Here is a 20,428-nt window from a genome sequence, read left to right as displayed (position 1 = left end):
AAATTCAGCTTAGAAATACTGATTAAGAAAATGTAAAACAGAGAAGAGCTGCATCATGTATTCCATTATATGTAATGTTGTATTCAGCAGGACAGCTGACTCACCCTAACTACGAAGTTTTTGCAAATAAATCTCTGACAAACTTCAGGGCATATCAAAAAAACCTGTGACTGACATTTTTTATTCCCAAATTTTAGTGCTTTTAATTAGGTACTTTCTTCATGTCCATTCTGCATGAGGGAGAGGGTATGGGAGTCTCTGCAGGGAACTGTGACTCTCCGCCACCATGAGGCAGGCTGGGCATCTCATTATCCTTTGCTGTCTCATCCCGCCTCCCCCTTCCCCACCAGACTGTGAGCTTGGGCTGCCATCCGGCATAGGGCCCCATAAATCCTAAGGAAGGCCATGCACCTGTGTAAGTCTCTGGGAGGGAGTTTGGGTGCAGGACAGATGCGGGCTCTGGGAGGGGGTTGGGTGCTGGGTATGGGCTCTGGGCTGGGGCAGGAGGTTGGGTTGCAGGAGAGATGTGGGCTCTGAGAGGGAGTTTGAGTGCAGGAGGGGGTTTGGGGTGCAGGATCTGGGAGAGAGTTTGGGTGCGGGCTCTGGGAAGAAGTGGGTGCTGGGTGTGGGCTCTGGGCTGGGACAGAGGGTTAGGGTACAGAAGAGGGTGTGGGAAGGGCTTTGTGGTTCTGGGTGCAGGAGGGCGTTTGGGTGCAGGCTCTGGGTTGGGAAGGAGGGTTGGGGTGTGGGAGGGAGTGCAGGGCATGGGAGTAGGCCCAAGATAAGGAGTTTGGGGTGTAGCAGGCAGGCTGCCCTGGGGCTGGGGGCCAGTGAGGACTCCCCCCAGCCCTGTCCCCACTGGCAGCAGCGAGCTCCAGGGGAGGGGACCCCCTCTGGCCCCCTGGCACGACACTCACCCAAGGTCTACCCCCCTGCCCGCCCCCACGCTGCAGCTCAGGAGGTCCAGTCAGGAATCACCTACTTGGGGAGGCGGGAGAGGGAAGGCTGCCATGCGCCTCCTCCTCACCTTCCTCTGCAGGCACAGCAGCCACTGCCTCAGCCTGTGGCAGCGGCCGGCATGGCAGCGCAGCAAGGAGCTTCACGGGGCAGCCGCCCACTGCAGGCAGGGATGCCCAAGGGAGGCGGGCGTGGGAGGCAGGCAGGGCAGAGAGAGAGACCTGTCCCTGAACATTGGTGGAACTGGGTCCCCCTGGCCCTGAATTTGCTGAAGCCTGGGCACCACGGGCCCATACAACTCGCTGCCCCTGCTCTCCAGTACATTACTCCATAATCAGAAGCAAGGAGCTATTCACTTGCAAATTAACATTTAAAAGCAGGGACATAATTTTTTTGCTAGAGATGGGAAAAGTACAAAATAAAGCACCCTCTGGTTCATCATTTCAAAGGGCATTTTTGGAGCTTATCTTCATACCCTGCACTAGTCTGGTCCATTTCCATTATTTCAGAGAATTAATCTTGTTTAATAAACACTGTGAATTTTAAATAGTACACACAGCAATATAAAACAGATTGAGCTATTACAACATCAACAGGAAATAGCTTATGATCCGGACAGACAAATGAACTGAAAGTAGCTTTTTAGTTTCACTTCTGCTCTTTAAAAGCCTTTTAAATCTCTGTGAAGCAAATGCTCTTGGTAATAGAGAAACAGGTAAGAAAAGCATAAATTTACTCTGTGATATTAAATGGCTTTTTATTTAAGTGTTTAGAATATACAACGTAAAGGTTCTTTCAGTCACCAATAGTGAACAATTCCTTAAAAGAGAAGTAGAAATTGGACTTAATAACAGAAGAAAATGGAGAGGACACACCAAAATGATGGTGCAATATTTACTGAATGTGTCTCTAGTACTCTGTGAGAAGTTGAAATATTAATGTTATTGTTCTCCTACAAATAACTAGATATTACGTTTGAATTAATCTAATTACAGAGAAGGGCTCACTTTTCTTATTTTTATGAAGGTTTACTTTGCTGGCAAAAAGTATGAGGCTGTGATATTACACATCAAAATTTCTTGTTCATGTACCTTTCATTCATATGGAGGAAAAGGGTTTATTATATGGTTTTAAAACACATTTGTAAGCACAATGTACAATTTTGATTATGGATGTAATGATATAATCTCTCTTTACCACAGTGATATCAGATGAAAGAAAGAGAAAGGAAAGAAGACATTCTGAAATATTTTCCAAAGGAAGAGACTCTTTACAGTCAGACATGGAACGGGGTTTGTATTTCTTTTGTCTTATATTTTGAGATGACTAATAGAAGAAATTGGTACCCAGTTAAAAATATTTACACATTTGACAATTGGGCTCTTCCTGGTAGATCTGATGTGTAGATCCAAGCTGCTTACGGACATGCAGGAAATTTGTGGCAGCCCAGATCTATTACTATTTATTTATTGCTTGTCAGTATTGTGGTAGCATTTAGGGGCTCCAATCATAAATCAGGAGCACAACAACTTCTTTCTGCCCACTTGTGGATGGTGGCTCTAGAGGAAATAATAGTGGGGATGTACAACATTATGAGAAGGGACCCATAGGTCACAGGCCTATATGGTTCTTAGTAGGAGACTAGTGCCTTACTATTTATAAAGCAATGTATAAAATATGGGAGTCTTATAATAGGTAAAATATGGTAAACAAAAGATAGTCCACCAGGCCTGAGAACTAAGCAGTTAATGAACAAAGTGGTAGGTACCACTGATAAGTTTGATGAAAGATGTGGAATATTTGTAAGAATCAATTTCCAATGTAATTTAAAGGAAAAAGTGGGTGGAGTAGAAAATAATTTTCAACCACTTGCTCCAGTGTGAACAACATTAAATCACTAATAATTATTTTTCTAAAATCCTTTATTATATCTGGCGTGTGTGCCTCAGTACTCAGGATTTCACTTACTTGAGGCCCAATCCAACATTTGTTGAAGTCATCTGAAAGACTTCAATAATGTTGTGACTGGGCATCAACAGAGGCAAGGCTGCACATCTTGGACCTGATTCCCTGCTCCATTATACTGGTCTTATCCAGTGTAACTTCATTTTGGTCTATAAAGTTAAATAGGTAAAACTGATGCAGTGGAGTGAGTATCAATCTCATGCAGAACAGAGCATTCTGTGTCTAGCAAATTGTTCCACATAATGGATTTATTGATGTTTTAGTAAATATAAGAAATTCCATAGAAAAATTGTTACAAATAATATAAAGGGTGTAATGTGAAATACTCAGAATTCAGCAAATACCAAAGCTGAGGTTGTCTGACCTTAACTCTTTCCTTTTGTGAATATGATGTATGATTCAGTCCTAACGTATGCAATGATATCCTGGGACAGATCCTTGAAGGCAATGGAGCTATGCCAATTAACATCAGTTGATGATCTGGCCCATTATTTTTTCTGTAAGATCCCTGCCTCATCCAATGTGTAGGCTGGCTGGTGAGTAGTGAAGAAATCTAGGGGCTTTGTTTTTGCTGTGTGTTTGTTTTTTGCATACAGCTGTGTAAAACCAAAAAACTCCAAAACAAAACAAAAAACCTGGAAGGGTCAGCAAGTCCCGCTCCCTGTGCTGAGGCAGGACCAAATAAACCTAGACCATCCCTGAAAGAAGTTTGTCTAACCTATTCTTAGGGTATGGCTACATGGCTCCCGCGGCAGTGCTTTGAAGTGTGAGGGTCTAGCTACACTTGCAGCTCTACAGCGCTTCCGCGGGAGCGCTCCCGCGGCAGCGCTTTGAAGTGCGAGTGTGGTCGCGATGCCAGTGCTGGGAGAGAGCTCTCCCAGCGCTGCAGGTACTCCACTTCCCCGAGGGGATTAGCTTACAGCACTGGGAGCCACGCTCCCAGCGCTGGGGCACTGTTTACACTGACACTTTACAGTGCTGTAACTTGCTGCTCTCAGGGGGGTGTTTTTTCACACCCTTGAGGGAGAAAGTTGCAGCGCTGTAAAGCGCCAGTGTAGCCAAGGCCTAAAAAACCTCCAATGGTGGATTACACAACCTGCCTTAGAAATTGTCAGGCTACCCGGAGTGGCTCATGAACATGGGTGCCAGCCTCAGGGCAGACTGTCAAGAAGCAGGGCTACAATCCTCAAATTGGTTGTATGTTCTATTCTTAGATTTCACAAACCAAGTAACAAGTGTGAACTCCACAAGCACTATAATAGCCCTAACGTGGTTAGACTAGATCAGTGGTTCTCAACCAAGGATACATGTACCCCCTAGGGTATGCAGAGGTCTTCCAGAGGGCACATCAACTCATCTAGATATTTGTCTAGTTTTACAGCAGGCTACATGAAAAGGACTAGCGAAGTCAGCACAAAGTAAAATTTCATACAGACAATGATTTGTTTATACTGCTCTATATACTATACATTAAAATGTAAGTACAATATTTAAATTCAAATTAATTTTATAATTATATAGTAAAAATAAGAAAGTAAGCAATTTTTCAGTAATAGTGAGCTGTGACACCTTTGTATTTTTATGTTTGATTTTGTAAGGGAAGTAGTTTTTAAGTGAAATATAACTTGGGAGTATGCAAGACAAATCAGACTCCTGAAAGGGGTACAGTAGTTTGGTAAGGTTGAGCACCACTGGACTAGATGACCCTTGTGGTCCCTTCTAACTCTGTGGTTCTATGATTCTACGATAACATGGAGTCACACACAGTTCCCTTGGGCACTCTGGTCTATCTTTCCACCCAGGCAAGCCTGACTTTTGTGATAGATGGTCCCATATACCAGAAAGCACAACAAAATTCAGATTACTCTCAGTTCCAATGGACCAGTCACTTATCCCAGGTCAGTTGCACCTAGATCTCTCACCAAATGCAAGGCTTGTAGCTAATCCTGTAATAAACTAACTAAAGATGTATTAACTACAAAAATAAATGAGTGAGCTATCTACAACAGCGGTTCTCAAACTTTAGCAACCCAAGGACCCCTATGTTGATGAACACATTTCTGGGGACTCCCAAGCCCTTTCCCCAGTCAGCCCTTGCCCTGCCCCATTCTCCGAGGCCCCGTCCCATGCTCACTCCATACCCCCTCCCTCCGTCGCTGGCTCTCCCTCACTCCCACTCACTTTCATCAGGCTGGGAGAGGCAGGAGGTTGGGATGCAGGAAGAGGTGTGGGCTCTGGGAGGGAGCTTGGGTGCAGGGGGGCAGAATCTGGGTAGGCATTTGGGTATGGGAGGATGTCAGCGTGTCTTCGTGGATCACAACTGAGAATACCAAATTCAGGACAAACTGCTGAGAAATAGGGCAGATACATCCCAAAATTGGTGGTTATTCTCCCATAAGATATACCAAACCAGCAACACAAGTAAACTGTTTCACCACACTGGCTAACAAGAAGTCAGAAAAGCAGTTTCCTTACGCATCCCAGTCCTGGATTCAACACCCAGACACTAGACTTAAAGATGAGTGGTTCTTTAAAACCAGTTTCATCAAACAAAGTGTTATTCTGTTCCCAAAGGACCAGCCACACACCCAGGTCACTATACCACTCAGATATTACACAATAATCATGCTGTTGCCAGTCCTTTAGTATCTAAAATCTAAAGTTTTATTTATGGAAAGAAAGAAAGAAAGAAAAGTGAGAGTTAAAGGAATCAAATACATACAGCAATTGCGAAGTCCTTGGTTCAGGCTTATAGCAGTGATGGAATAAACTGTGCGTTTGTTAAGTCTCTGGTTGCTTCCAAAGGAAGGGCCTCAGTCCTTGGTTAGAATGCTCCCATTAGTACAAGTCCATTGTCCAGAGGTTTGAGCAGAAAAGAGGCAAAAATGAGATGTTTCCAGCACCTTTTATAGCTTCTGCCATGAGAGAAATCCATTGTTTCAAACAAAGCCCTTATGACAGCTAGTGGAAAATTACAGGTAAAAGATGGAATTTGGAGTCACATGAGCAAGTCACATGTCCATGCATGATTTTGCTTAGTCATAGCAGGAAATTCTATTAAGAGTAAATAGGCGCCTTCCATTGTGAGCTAAGTGTTCTTTTGATGGGCCACTTAACTTGAATAATCCCTTCAAGATGTGCAGGGTAAACACCTTGTGGGCATTGCCCCGGAGCATATTTGAAATCCAGGTAGAGAGCCAATACTTGTAACTTTAAATACAAAAAATGATACATGCATACAAATAGCATAATCATATTCAGCAAATCATAACCTTTCCTTAGACAACTTGCTTGACAACTTTTGTACAATATTTGTTGCAATTATATAAAAGTGGTAGCAACAGTGATCTACATGGTCATATTTTAATCAGATAACATCATAGAGGAGATGTGAGGTGCAGGCTTTGGAAGGGAGTTTGGGTGTGGGAGGGGGTGAGGGCTCTGGGCTCTGAGATGGAGTTTGGGTGCGGGGGATGTGTGGGCTCTGGGAGGGAGTTTGGGTGTGTCATAAACAGATAGCTAAGGGTTAATGTTTCTTTTACCTGTAAAGGGTTAACAGAGGACCACACACCTGACCAGAGGACCAATCAGGAAACCAGATTTTTCAAAAGCTCAGGGAGGGAATTTGGGTGTGTGTCTTTTGTCTGTCTCTCGGCTTGAGAGGATCTTTCTATTCTTCAGCTTCTAATCTTCTGTTTCCTAGTTGTAAGTACAGGCATAAGACAATATAGTTTTTATATTGTTTTTGTATTTACATGTGTATAGTTGCTGGATGTTTAAATTGTATTTCTTTTTTGAATAAGGTTGTTTATTCATTTTTTCTTTAAGCAATTGACCCTGTATGTCAACCTGATACAGAGACTATGTTTATGTGTTTTTTCTTTCTTTTTTATATAAGCTTTCTGTTTAAGACCTGTTTGAGTTCTCTTGAGTAGGCTAAGGAACGAAGGGAAGGGAAATTCTCTTGTGTTAGATTTATGGAGGGTGAACTCTGTGCAGCCTCAGGGGAAGAAGGAGGGAGGGGAAGGGTGATTTCCTCTCTGTTTGTAATTCAAGGAGTTTAAGTACAGTAATCTTCATGATTAACCCACGGAGGGGAAGCCTGGGGAGGAAGTAAAGAGAAGACAAGGGGAGGGGGGTTATTTCCCTTTGTGGTAAGACTCAGGGCTTCTGAGTCTTGGGGTCCCCCAGAGAAGGTTTTGGGAGACCAGAGGGAGCCAAGCCCTGGAATCCTTGGCTGGTGGCAGCGATATCAGATCTAAGCTGGTAATTAAGCTTAGAGGGTTCATGCTAGCTTCTCAGTTTATGAACACTAAGGTTCAAATCTGAGTAGGAAGCTATGACAGGTGTGGGAGGGGGTGAGGGCTCTGGGCTCTGAGAGGGAGTTTGGGTGCGGGGGTGTGTGGGCTCTGGGAGGGAGTTTGGGTGTGGGAGGGGGTGCAGGATCTGGGAGGGAATTTGGGTATGGGAGTGGGTACAGGGTGCAGACTCTGGCCAGGCAGCGCTTACCTTGAGTGGCCCCAACAGCAGCTGACCTGCACATCTGTCTGGCAGCAGTTTCTAGGCAGGGAGCCAAGGGGGTCTCCGCGTGCTGACGCTGCCCGCAGGCGCTGCCTCCACAGCTCCCATTGGCCATAGTTCCTGGCCAATGGGAGCTGCAGAGTCGGTGCTTGGGGTGGGGGCAGTCCACAGAGACCCCCCCTCTCCTTCTCTTCCACCCCAAGGACACGATGGCTGCTTTCAGGAGCAGTGTGAGGCCGGGACAGGTAGGAAGCCTGGCTTAGCCCAGCTGCACCGTTAGACTTTTAGCATGCAGAAGGCGCTGGAAGGGAGGGGGAGGAATTGAGGGAGGGAGGGGAAGGAGTTGATCAGTGGGGCCTGTCGACCTCCTGGGGTACCCTCGGGGACTGCCCAGGGGTCCGCAGACCCCAGTTTGAGAAATGCTGGTCTCTAAGTTTAAAGCAGGTAAACGTACATACACAAATGAGTTACTCTCAGGTTTCAAAAGATAATAGTAGCTGCTGTCATGCGCAAGCTCAATATGTCCTTTAGGACTAACCCAGCCTAAGCAAATCCCTTGTTTATTAGAATTGTTGCCCTCTCCAAATTCCAAGCAGCATAGTGATAACAATTTATCCTTAACAGGGACTTTTATTCCCTTCCCCCAGCATTCAAGCTGTGATGGGAGGAGGGTTTGTGCATGTATCCATTTCATGGGTGTGGGGGAAGCAATCAACAAAGTTGATTCATCAACTGGTGTTACACCTTGGTTTGTCTGGTGCCTACAGGCCTTATTTTGCTGGGGAGGAAATGATACTTCCTATGATAAACTAGTATTTCACACTTGATAATTCTTCTCTCCTGTGTGGGGGTGAAGTGCGGGGGTGTGTGTGGGGGTGTCAGTTTCATAGCAAACACTTTCATAGTACAAAGCAAACCCTTCCATATTACCTTATAACAAGGGATACAGATTTAAATGTTTATTAGAAAATATTAAAGAAAGGTGATACAAAGGGTTTGATGTGTCAGTCGTTGGTCATCGGGGGAAACATACAGAGCATGGGGGGACGCTGGCAACTGGTTACGGTTCAGCATATAGTACACACAGCCTGTAATGTCCCCAATGCGGGGTGTACGGTGGTTGGGGTCAAGATATAGTAGGGGGGCAGTGAGGGTACATCGCTCATAGAGTGGGCTACACACAGTCGTGGGTATGAGTAAGCGGGCCGGGTAATGGGGACAGGGTGACCCTCACGTGGTGGGATCCAGATTGGTAAGTTCAGGACTCAGGGGATATGGTTTGGTAGGGGGGTTGTAAGGGTTTCCCCCTCCCCCCCGTGGGTGCCTGGAGCCACATTGGCTCACTCCTGGTATTGGCGGTGGCCGGTGATGTGTTCGATGTAAATGTCTCTAGACCACCGGATAGTGTCCGAGACTACTACAAGTGAGATTTCCACACAAGCATTCCACTAAACACATTCTTATAATCTCAACATCTGTTGTAAAAATACTAACGCACAGGTGAGCCAGACTGGTTTCCAGCTATGCATTTGTCAGTGTTCAGTGATGTCTAGAGGCCTTGGCAAGCGCTGGCACCTGGTCTGCCAGCATCACAGAAGCCTGTTCCAGAGCTTCATTGTCCTTATAGTTAGAAGGTGCCCAAGGGTTAAATCTTAGCCCCATTTACTTCAGTGATGCCAAGTTTTCATCCAAAGTGTTTTTTGTTTGTTTGTTTTTTTCATGATAGATGCTCTGTAAATTACCTGTATTACAACAGTTGACAGGGTTTTTAACAAGATGGATTGGAGCTCTTTTTGAATATGTCTATTGAATATGTCTTTTTCTTTCTTTGAAATTATGTAGGTTACAAGATTGCCACACGTTTAGGAAATAAAAAAGACATGTGTATGTTTCTAGCCCTTCATATGGAGAATTCTCCAATGTGTGTTAGCCCATCTGAAAAGGTATGAAATGAGATGTCACTGCAAAGAGGTGTTTCTTTCCAATAAAAGGGGATGAACCCTTAAAATCACTGATAATGTCAATTAACAGGTGCCAACAGTAATCAATACCATTTAGTTTTCAGTCAGTAAGCAGATGAACAGTTACATAAAGAGCTCAGTTCCCTGATTAGATAACAGCTGAGATGTGATCATTCACAGCCACTATATCATATCAATATACCATAATTCTTAGCATACTTGCTGGTAAGTAGTATGGTGGTGGGAGATTTCTGGAAAAAGGCTAGTGTATACAAGACTTCTGTTTTAGTTTTCCTATCTGTTAAATGGGGATAGTAATGCTCACTTGCCTACTTCCCAGGGGGGCTATGGAGATTAATTCATACTGTACGGCAATTTTAAAATGTAAAACGTTTTATGTGTTAAATATTATTGTTATTGATCACTTTCCATCCTTCCTGTGCATAATGGGCCATATTAACTAGTATGCTACTGTTCTTTAAGATATTTGAATAACATGTGAAACCCCCTCAGGTAGATTATTCCATTTACTGCCTCCACAGAGAAGACTAGAATTTTACCTTTAAGAGTGAATTTGGCTGAGCTTAATTTATACACTAACTTCATTAAGAAAGTTTTGTCAGATAATATTATCTATTATTTGAATCCAAAGCCACCTACAAGGATTAGGTCCTTATTGTGCTGGGCACTGTATAAACATACCATTATACATGGATATAGTTTCTCATCCAAAAAATTTGCAATCTAATGTCTCTCTGCCTTACTGGATCCATTACAGTTAATATAATGCTGACAAACGAACCTGATAGAAATGATTTAGACTCCTCACAAAGTCACGCTTCCTTTTTGCTCATAAATTTCACGTGAGGGTGTTCTAGAAAACTATGGGTTGATCTTGCTTGCTTGAAGTCGCTTGGAGTTTCATCAGTGACTTCACAGGGAGACTGATTGTGTCCATTCAGAAACAGCATACGCATATAAAGATAGTGAATTAATAATGAACAAGTAAATAAATATTCATAGGACTGATAAAGCAGAAAGACAAATTAAGAGCCAAATGTTATTAGGACTGAAGAATCAATGTACTTACATACAGTGTAGCCAAATCTGTAATGTGTTGAAGCTGCATTTTAAAACATAGGTGTTTGTAAAATAAAATTTGCAAACAAATAGTAAGTCACATTATTTTCTTTCAGTTCAATAAAACTGGGATTGTTGTGTGTGAGTCAGACAAAATACACAAAGTGGTAGCAATGAGCTGCTCCAGAGAAAACCTACATGCTGTGCAACATATCATGCTGAACGTTCCCTGTTCTTTGAATAACTGCACTGTGTACTTGTCCAGGAAACCCTGCTCCACCTGTACTACAGTTCTCATTCAAGGTAAATAATAAACTGACTAACCCATTTAAGTCAATGGGAGGTTTTTTTGAGTAAGGAGGTCAGAAATAAGCCCATACTGAATATCAGGTTTGAAAAAATCATGTTATCTTATGGAGCTCAGTCCTGCAAATCCTGACTCTCAAAAGTAGTCCTTTATTCATGTAAGTAGTCCCTTTGAAATCAGTGAAACTACTTGCCTGGGAACAATTTGCAGGCTAGGGTCATAAATTGTAGTTCTCATGTCATGTAATGTGAGCTTGTGTCAGGATCCACTTATGAAGCAGGTCCAAAAATATATAACTCTCAGTTTTTGGCTCCCCTGTCCTGAAGGCAGGGGCAGCTCCAGGCACCAACGCGGCAAGTGCATGCCTGGGGTGGCAAGCTGCAGGGGGCAGCCTGATGGTCACCATGAGGGCAGCAGTCAGGCTGCCTTCAGTGGCATGCCTGCGGGAGGTCCACCAGTCCCGCGACTTCCACGGCAATTCGGCTGTGGGTACGCCGAAGGCGTGGGACCGGCGGACTTCCCGCAGGCATGCCGCCAAATCCACGTTACCAGCGGACCGTCCGCAGGTGCACTGCCGAAAGCCACCTGACTGCCGTGCTTGGGGCAGCAAAATACATAGAGCCTCCCCTGCCCGGAGGACCACATGCTACAGCCCAAGATGGTGGTTCAAAGCTTGCTTTTATGCCCTCCCACTGCTGGGCTGGCTGGGCACCAGGCCAGCCCCTAGCAAAAGTTAGAACAGCAGGGTGTAGGGCTAACCTGGCCCTGGCTCCTTTTCTCAACCATGCTCTCTCTACTGGCCTCAGGCATGAGGGGTGTGACAGTAGCTGTTACAGTGATTCTACAGCATCCAAGGAGCCCTCTGTACTGGGGTGGGGATATTCTCTGTGGCCAACTACATTATTTTTTTGACACTAGAATGCACCAACAGTGTTGCACATACTGGCAGCACTGCAACAGAGAATTAGGCCCATCATTGTTATCAAGAAATGTAGGCATTAATGAGCCTGTCTGGTTGAATTGTATTGTAAATCAGTCTAAATGTTCATCTTTAGGATCAGTTTCTTCAGTCTATTACTGGCCAGTGTCTCCAGAACTAAAAGGGGAAGATTCAGCAGTTGAGGAAGATCTCAAGCAAGTTGACCAAATGTTTCTCAGAAGTAGTATAAGTAGCAGTGTTTTTCTACCAATCGCAGACTCTGACACTGTATTTAAGATTTCATCTAGAATCAAAATATACAAGTGCACAGAATGCAGGTCCCATTATGCTGAGGCTGTCCCTAAAGACATGGAAAAAAATTGTTCATTGCTTAATATGCAAGGCCATATAAGGATATGTGCAGAGCAGATGAAGAATGCATTGTGTTGCCTTGATTGTTTACTACATTGTCCCCATGGAGAATTTGAAGAAAAAGAAAATATCGATGTGGAAAAAATGCACACACATGCATTGCAGCTTTGTTATCTTTTAGCAGCAAGATCTGGTAAGTATACTGAAAATACAGGAAAAAATAGCAAACAAATATGAAAACCAGGTATTTTTTCCTAATAAATGTAGCTAGAGCTAAGCCAAATATTTCATAACTCAAGTTGATAACAAAGGAATTGGTATGCTTTCCTCACCCAGGATCTAAATAAATATTTTTTCATTTAAATAAAATATGTTTATTGAAATCATATCTGGTACTACATTTGAGTCAAAATAGACTTAAACTCAAATCAGTTCAAGTGAAATTGCAAACAAGTTATTTTGAATCACACTATCATATTTCAAACCCAAAAAGCTTTGTTTAAAAACAGTGAAGATTACTAAGTGACAACCATGTTCTTATCTAAAATCATTTATAAAACCTAAGCAATTAAAAGCAAGGAAATGATAAGTAAATCTTACAATGTCTAGCTAATAAACATAAACAAAAGTTTTGTATCGAGTACAAAGAAGTACATATTTCACCACAACACAGCATCCATAATTCTGACTCACTGGATTGTGTGCATGTGTGAATGTTTATATTTAGATATTTTTTAGTTTCATGATTTTGGACTCTGAATATTTTCTTGTGATAATGTCAGATGAAAATGATCAGTTACTATATTAAGCAACTGACACATTTTTTGATAATAAAGTACTTATACTTGCTCATTCTTCTTTTGCATTTGTAGTTTACCAGGAAAAGTGTATAAAATTGTCTGTTTGTGGTAAAACTATGTATGTAAATAGCCTTGCATTTGGAGTCCTCCCCATACCCAATTAATGTGTACATAAAACGTTTTATGTTCCATTTTCAGGGTTTTGTATTGTGTTTATATTTTGAGATTACTAATCAAGGAAAAACTTTACATTGGGTTGTTGTGTTGTGATGAAATATGCTTTTCTTTGTATCTGATTATAATAATGCCTTTCCATAAAAACGGTGTATATCTTGCTATCTAGATAATGTATTAATATAGTGTATGCTCTGTATTTGTGGTAGTTTAGACAGATCAATCTACTTATACATTCTGTTTCAATATTCTAAAGCGTGACACCTTAAGACACAATATAATATTTAAGTCTTACCACTAAAGTGATATAAAATGCTCTTTTTCTTATAAAAGATGATCCAGATCGAGGTGTTGGTTGCGTATTATACAGTCAGAACGGATATTTTGTAAGTATGGCAAATGTTTCATGCACTTCCTTTAATGTTCACTCTCTCCAGTGCATTAGCTAATAAGTATACTAGTACTGGCACTTCCAGGTTTTGCCACTGTTACCTGGCTGGTCATGGCTGCATTAATGTACCTACCTTACAAGCAGATAAAGCCTTCAGTATTAGCCCTTAGTAAAGTGTATAAAGTGCAATACCCCATAGGAGCCCCGAGCTTTTTGGCCACACTCTCAATCACTTCTGTAACTCAGTGATAATGCAAACCCTATCATTGGGCCTTGGTGACGAGATTTTTAATCTAATCTTAGTTACGCTAGACTTCATTTTACATCAAGATAACTGCATCAGAATCCGGCCTTGTACCTTTCTCACCTCTTTGAAAACTTAAAAATACTTATTAAAACACCTACAGTTTCTAGGATACCACGTACGGTTCATTTAAAGAAACATACTTTCTTTTTGTGTAATTGCAGCTAACAGTTCCTGACACCTCCCTCTTCCAATATTCTGGATTTCACTTCCAGCCTCCTTTCCCTCAGAAGGCTAGCTCCTAATCACTTAACGATAAACACAGTAACAATAATGATAACATTTTATCATTGAAATCCAGACAAGTGATTCACCATGGCCCAGCAAAGAAGCTAACCCTAACTATATTATTAAGGTAGGAAGGGAAAGATATTATGATGGTGGCGGAATTTTGAGGTCACTGGATGCAGGGAAAAAGTATGCACAGTAGTTAGTGGTTTTGAATGGGATAGTGAGGGTGAGAAGGTTATTTGCTGGTGCAGTTGAAATATTTTAGTCTGGTAAATTGGCAAAATTGCCTCAAAACAATTTGGGAAATAATTTATTAAAATATACAAAATAGTGTATATTACTTTCATTATAGGGCTCTCAGACTGATGTATATATGTAAGAAATAATTGGTCTCGATAGTAGGCAGTGACTGAGTATTTGAGTAGAAAAATCCCTGAGAAGTAAAAGTGATGTAACTATTGTATATTGCAAACTTTTCTCAAACATGAAAACTGTGTGTGTGTCTTAAAAAAAAAGAGAGGCAATTTCATGTATTTGTATTTATCTTTATTTAAACTACAGTGATATGTGTCTTATTTTTCGTAGTCATTCTTGTTATCTTACAGCTCTGTTAAGTTCTACTAATTTTTTTCTTAGTTTGGGGCAGGTTATAATGGATACCCTGTTGGTGCAATATTTGCAAACCTGCCTTGTGCAGGTAGAAACATCAAAAAAGAGTCAGGAACAGCAAAAGGACCAGTCCTTATCCATGCTGAAGCAAATGCTCTACTATTCAGGTTGTTGTTGTTATTATTTATTTGTTTGTTTGTTTAAAAATAATTCAGTGGTTTTACATAAATTCTTTATGATACTATTTATCAATGCAGTTGTAATATCCATGTGATTAATTGCGGACCCATGATATAAATTGCATTCAGCATTCACCTTTGACCACCTCACCTGGTGTTTGCTCAGTAATTTATTTCCCCCTGGGACTACTAATATTCTACACCTCTGAGCACAGTAATCAAAATGCTATCAAAATTTTTAACAAAGGGTTTTCACAAATTTTTCACCATAACACCTCATATTCCACTCTTCAGGAATAGTTACCCAACATGCCTACTTCCTCCCCACAACATGAAGCTCCAAGCACCTTTTGAAAGATTTACCTGACAGCATCAGCTGATCCTTAGGACAGGAACAGTAGTGGGAGGTGGGTTGCCTTGAGGATTTTGGTGGCAATGGTAGTGGCTGGTGAGTTATTTAATCTGTATATGTGAGGAGCTGATGAGGGCAGCACTGCTACTATCTACTTTGTTGATAGCAGAGACTGGCCATTTTGGGAAGAAAATGTTCTACTTCCATTGCCTAGCAACAAGCAAATGGCACTGTTCCTTGTGCAGGCACTTAACTGTGGTACTGGAGAAGAAGGAGAGAAGATGTTTTGGCTGGCATTGTCACTGCCTTAGCAATAGGCAAGCAGCTGTGTTAGAAGCAGATTAAGACTAGCTGAGGTTCAGATACACTAGAATTACAGAACTTTCCTGCCCTTCAAAACAGACACTTCTTTGAGTAGTTTCCCTATAGGTATTCCACTTCAGGTGTGCATGTGCCACTCCTGCCCTTCATAGGAGATTTTCCATTAGCAGTGTCCGTTCAGCCCATGTGTACATTCTATACAACCTCATGGCATACTCCAAAGGTATATAGGGCTGCGCGCGTGAACCACCCTCAGTTCCTTCTCTACCATCTTGGCATGAGAAGGAGCTCTAGCGTGTCTGCCTCATGTGTGCCTCAGTGTGTTTTATAGTTATTTAGTTAGTTTAGTGTTTCTAATTAGTATTAGATGTTGCTAGTATAGAAGTAGTTAGATAGTTATGAGAGGTTTCCATGTTTCCTCTCCTCCTTTTTTCTCCCCCACTTTTTCTGGGGAGCTTATTTGGCCTGACTGGGCATGCTTGGCTCCCCAGGTTTCAAACACTGCCTTTCTCATCGGGAGGCTATCAAGATGAGCAACAGCCACTGTACAGGTAGCTGTTGCTTAGGAGAGTCCAACACCATAGACATAGAATCGTGGGACTGGAAGGGGACCTCAGGAGGTCATCTAGTCCAGTCCCCTGCACTCATTGCAATACTGAGTATTATCTAGACCATCCTTGACACCTGTTTGTCTAACCTTTAAAAATCTCCCATGATGGAGATTCCACAACCTTCCTAGGCAATTTATTCCAGTCCTTAACCACCCTGATAGTTAGGAACTTTTTCCTCATGTCCAACATAAACTGTTCCTTCTGCAATTTAAGCCCATTTCTTCTTGTCCTATCCTCAGAGGTTAAGGAGAACAATTTTTCTCCCTCCTCCTTGTAACAGCCTTTTAGGTACTTGTAAACTGTTAATATGTCCCCTCTCAGTCTTCTCTTCTCCAGACTAAACAAATCCAATTTTTTCAATCTTCCTTCATAGGTCATGTTTTCTAGACTTTTAATCATTTTTGTTACTCTTCTCTGGACTTTCTCCAATTTGTCCACATCTTTTCTGAAATTTGGCACCCAGAACTGACATTTCCCAGAAGTGTAACTTTTGCCTGGTTCTAAAATCTAGAGCTTGGAAGAATTAGGAGATCAAACTGAAGCTGATGATGATGGAGCACTCCCTTTGACCTGCTTCCAAGTCAGCTCAGGAGACTCCCTCCCCATACATTTATCTCCAGACAGATCCAGTGCTCCTTTGACTTCGGCTAAGGTCTTGTCTAAGAAGGGGAGGAGCTCAGAGGACTCAAGGAAGAGTCCGAAGAAGAGGCACTCAGTCTCTCACCGCAAGGAGCAGCTCTCAAGAAGTCCCAATCTCCTACTAGGTTTACAGTGTCAGAGGCTTCAGCCTCTTGACTTGGTCCCATGGAGGCTAAAAACTTCTTCGGGTACCAGATTGTGGAGCACTTTGGAGAAACATGGCACTGGCAGGACCCCGCTACCATCTGCCTCCAGATTGGGGCCATCTATTTCAGACTTACCAATGGTGCCTTTCCACATTGGTACTGACAACATTGAAGCACATACCTTCAGCCCTGACACCTGTGGGCTCCAAACCAACGATACTGCCCTAGTCAACTGCTGCATCAGTGCTTACCCACTCAGTACCACAGGAATGCCATTACTCCAGGGATTTGCAAGTGTTTGATGAGTTGGCGTCCCCATTGCTTATGGGTAACAAACAACTCTTGGTACTGAGACCCCAATCTCTGGATTACTGGTGCTTCCTGGTGCTACAGGATTCTCCACCCTTTTCTTCTGCCCCCGCCTTTGGAGGACAATAAGGAGGATGAAAGAGACGTTTAGTCATTCGCCCTTTTATCAGTGTAGGGTTCCACTTCACATCACTAAATGAATCCATGCTTTGATATTAGGGATGGTGGGCTCAGTCTTGGGTATCACCCGCTCTCTGGTATTGGTCTCCCCAGTGGACATACTGGGATCCTTTGGCAGCATATTAGCTACAATTTGCCAGATCTCCAGCTCCACTGCACCAGGAAATTAGGGTCACATAGTCTCCGGCACCAAAACCCCAGCGTAAGGAGACCTTTGAGGAACAGGAAGTTAGGGCAGACTGAGAGGTTCCTTAAGCCCCTGTTTTGTATGCATCTCCAGATGAGGCACTAATGCCTGCACACCATTGATAACCAATGATTTTTGTCAGTTCCAAGACTTTGTGAAGGGGCTGGCAGACACCCTCCAGACATCTCTTGAGGAAGTTAAAGACTCACATTACAAGGTCCTGGACATTTTGCTGTCGGCAACACCCACTCGGGTTGTGCTACCCATTAATGAAGCACTCCTGCATCCAGCAAAGACTGTGTAGCAAACTCCCGCCACCAAATCATCAACTTGTAAATGGATGGATAAGAAATATTATCTTCCTCCCAGGGACTCAGAATTTTAATTTTCCTATCCCAACCCTATTTTCTGATGCTGGATGATGTAAGTGAGGAGAGTAGACAGCATTATTCCAGATCTACTCCTCATGACAAGGGCCATGACAAGGTTAAACCTTTTTGGACAGAAGGCATAATGATCCGCAACCCTTCAATTTTGGATCACAAGTTATTAGGCAATCATAGCCAAGTATGACTACACGAATTATAAGTTCACATCCTTTATTGAACATCTTCCACAGGAGCATAGAGAACATTTCCAGGCCATCATTAAGGAGTGTCAGTTATTACTCAGAACGTCTCTCCAACCATTCTTGGATGCCACAGACACTGCCACTAGATCCATCTCCACGGAAGTTGTCATGCACAGGGGATCATGGCTCCATTGTTCAGGATTCCTGAGAGAGGCTCAGAATATTGTTGAAAACCTCCCATTTGATGGTCACAAACTTTTCTCAGGAACTACAGATGAGTCTCTGCACATGCTGAAGGACTCTAGGCCCATGTTGAGATCTCTGGGTATATACACCCCTCCAAACAAGGGGAGATTTAGCAGGCCTCAAACTGCCTAGAGATTGTGCCCTGCTCAGTTCTCTTGTTTTCATATAACTACCAAACCCACAAGAAAAAGACAGATTTCAGCGAAAAAGAGCTTCCCAACCTCCTTCAGCTAGTACCCTGTCATCACTGAAACAGCAATTTTGACAGTTCAGTTGAGGGCTCTACTCCTCCCGCACCTCTAATTTGCAAGCTGCAAACTTTTGCCCACCTTTCCACTTTTGGAGACCGTCTTTCCCATTTCCAATAGCCTTGGCAGCATATTACAACAAACAAGTGAGTCAGAGAGGTTATAACATCGGGCCACCACTATAGGTCTCGCCCATCTCCCCTTCCCCCTCCCTCTTCAGGGACTCCTCCCACAAAAGTATACCGAGTGAAGAAGTACACTCCCTCTTTTGATTAGAAGCAATAGAACTGGTCCCATCCCCTCACAGGAGGAAAGAGTTTTACTCAAAGTAGGATGGAGGGTGGAGAGCACCCTTAGATCTAAGACAACTGAACAGATTTCTATCTCAGAAGTTCCAGATGGTGACTCTGGCAGCTACAATTCCTTCTCTAGAAACACGAGATTGGTTTTCAGCCATCAACCTACAGGAGGCTTATTTTCATATAGCAATACAGCCACACACAGGACATATCTGTGCTGCACCAGAGGCCAGGATCCTTTTCAATACAGAGTACTTCCCTTTGGCCTCTCTTTGACCGCAAAGGTGTTCTCAAAGATTTTAGTGGTAGGAACTGCTTACCTTCATCAAGAAGCAACTTTAGTCTTCTTGTAGCTTGACAACTGGCTACTCAAGGACTGATCTTACAAAGCAATACTAACTTCCACCCACACAGCTCTCTTCCCTTTTCCAAGAGTTGGGTCTCCAGCTATACCTAAAGAAGTCCAAGTTAGTCCCTTATCTCTGTAGAGAAAAGACAGAGTACTTCAACGAGACTGGAATGGTTTCAGTTAAGACAGAAATACTTTACTGTTGTAAATTATAAGTGAAAATGTATATCTATAATGATGAGTAGCTCAAAGGCAGAAGTAAAGTGAGATGGGAAATCTGGGACAGAGAGAACTAACAATAAATAAGGTTCTTCAGGGAAAGTCCTAGGATTTATTTGAGGAACAGCTCATCATGATCTCTTGTTTTGCTCTTGCAGAGAATAAATGCTACTTTTTTTTTCAGATCCAGAAAAAAAATAGAAGAGAATGATGTTCTTTATTGCACGAAACCTCCCTGCTTTGAATGTCAGAAATATATACAGTTTGTGGGCATAAAGAAAATTGTTTCCATACAAGAATCATCACAGTCATCATCAAACCAACAAGTAAGCTAATGCAATGCAATTACCTTATTGTAATTATTTATTTATACATTCATTTGGTGTTTAGTGCTATAGTTTATGATCAACGTACTCAATTTAAAAAACCCTAAGCATCTGTACATGCCTGCATCATGTAGTAGAGGAAGCTCCACTATACAAAACACCTTCAACATACTTAAACATTCATAATTATACAAATGAATGACTAAAACAATATGGCTTTCGCTGTGCCCTGAAAGCCTTTAAATCCAAACTTTTCTGGAGCCAAATAGGGAGTACATGCTATATTCTAGGACACTCTCCATTGAGAAGGTCTAACCTCCTGCAGTTTAATCCTAGGGACTGACAGTAAAAGCCTCCCTAGCTGCCAGAGCCCTGGGATAGATACAGCAGGGCTCCGGTGGTGATTCAAAGGACCCAGGGTTCTCTGCAGCAGCCGGAGCCTCAGACCCTTTAAATTGCCACCCAAGCCCTGCTGCTGGAGCCCCGGGCCCTTTAAATCGCTCCTGAGCCCTGGGCCTTCCAGCCGCCTCTGCAGCTGGTAGCTCCAGGGGTGATTTAAAGGAGCTGGGTATTTAAAGGTCCCGCCTCTTCCGGTTGTGGCCATGCCTCCTTCTCAGGACTCTGGTGTTCCGGTAACTCCTTTAAGTTTGTCATA

The 20,428-nt window shown here is 42.7% G+C and overlaps 1 protein-coding gene across 1 annotated transcript in view; it reads left to right on the top strand.

Moving 5' to 3' along the window:
• Window positions 1-1,628: 1,628 nt before the first annotated feature.
• The window catches only part of LOC116825689 (uncharacterized), a 47,205-nt gene continuing 28,405 nt past the window's right edge, over window positions 1,629-20,428 (top strand). The window contains exons 1-8 of the mRNA XM_075073023.1: window positions 1,629-1,672; window positions 2,160-2,249; window positions 9,286-9,386; window positions 10,601-10,787; window positions 11,847-12,275; window positions 13,390-13,442; window positions 14,619-14,758; window positions 19,632-19,773. Coding sequence (XP_074929124.1) covers window positions 2,240-2,249; window positions 9,286-9,386; window positions 10,601-10,787; window positions 11,847-12,275; window positions 13,390-13,442; window positions 14,619-14,758; window positions 19,632-19,773 — 1,062 coding nt within the window. The 5' untranslated portion in view covers window positions 1,629-1,672; window positions 2,160-2,239. The remainder of the gene's footprint in view (window positions 1,673-2,159; window positions 2,250-9,285; window positions 9,387-10,600; window positions 10,788-11,846; window positions 12,276-13,389; window positions 13,443-14,618; window positions 14,759-19,631; window positions 19,774-20,428) is intronic.

Source organism: Chelonoidis abingdonii, chromosome 1 (assembly GCF_003597395.2).
Source record: "Chelonoidis abingdonii isolate Lonesome George chromosome 1, CheloAbing_2.0, whole genome shotgun sequence".
NCBI classification, from domain to species: domain Eukaryota; kingdom Metazoa; phylum Chordata; order Testudines; family Testudinidae; genus Chelonoidis; species Chelonoidis abingdonii.
Note: the sequence above shows the minus strand (reverse complement) of the source record. Positions and strands in the feature narration are given on the sequence as shown.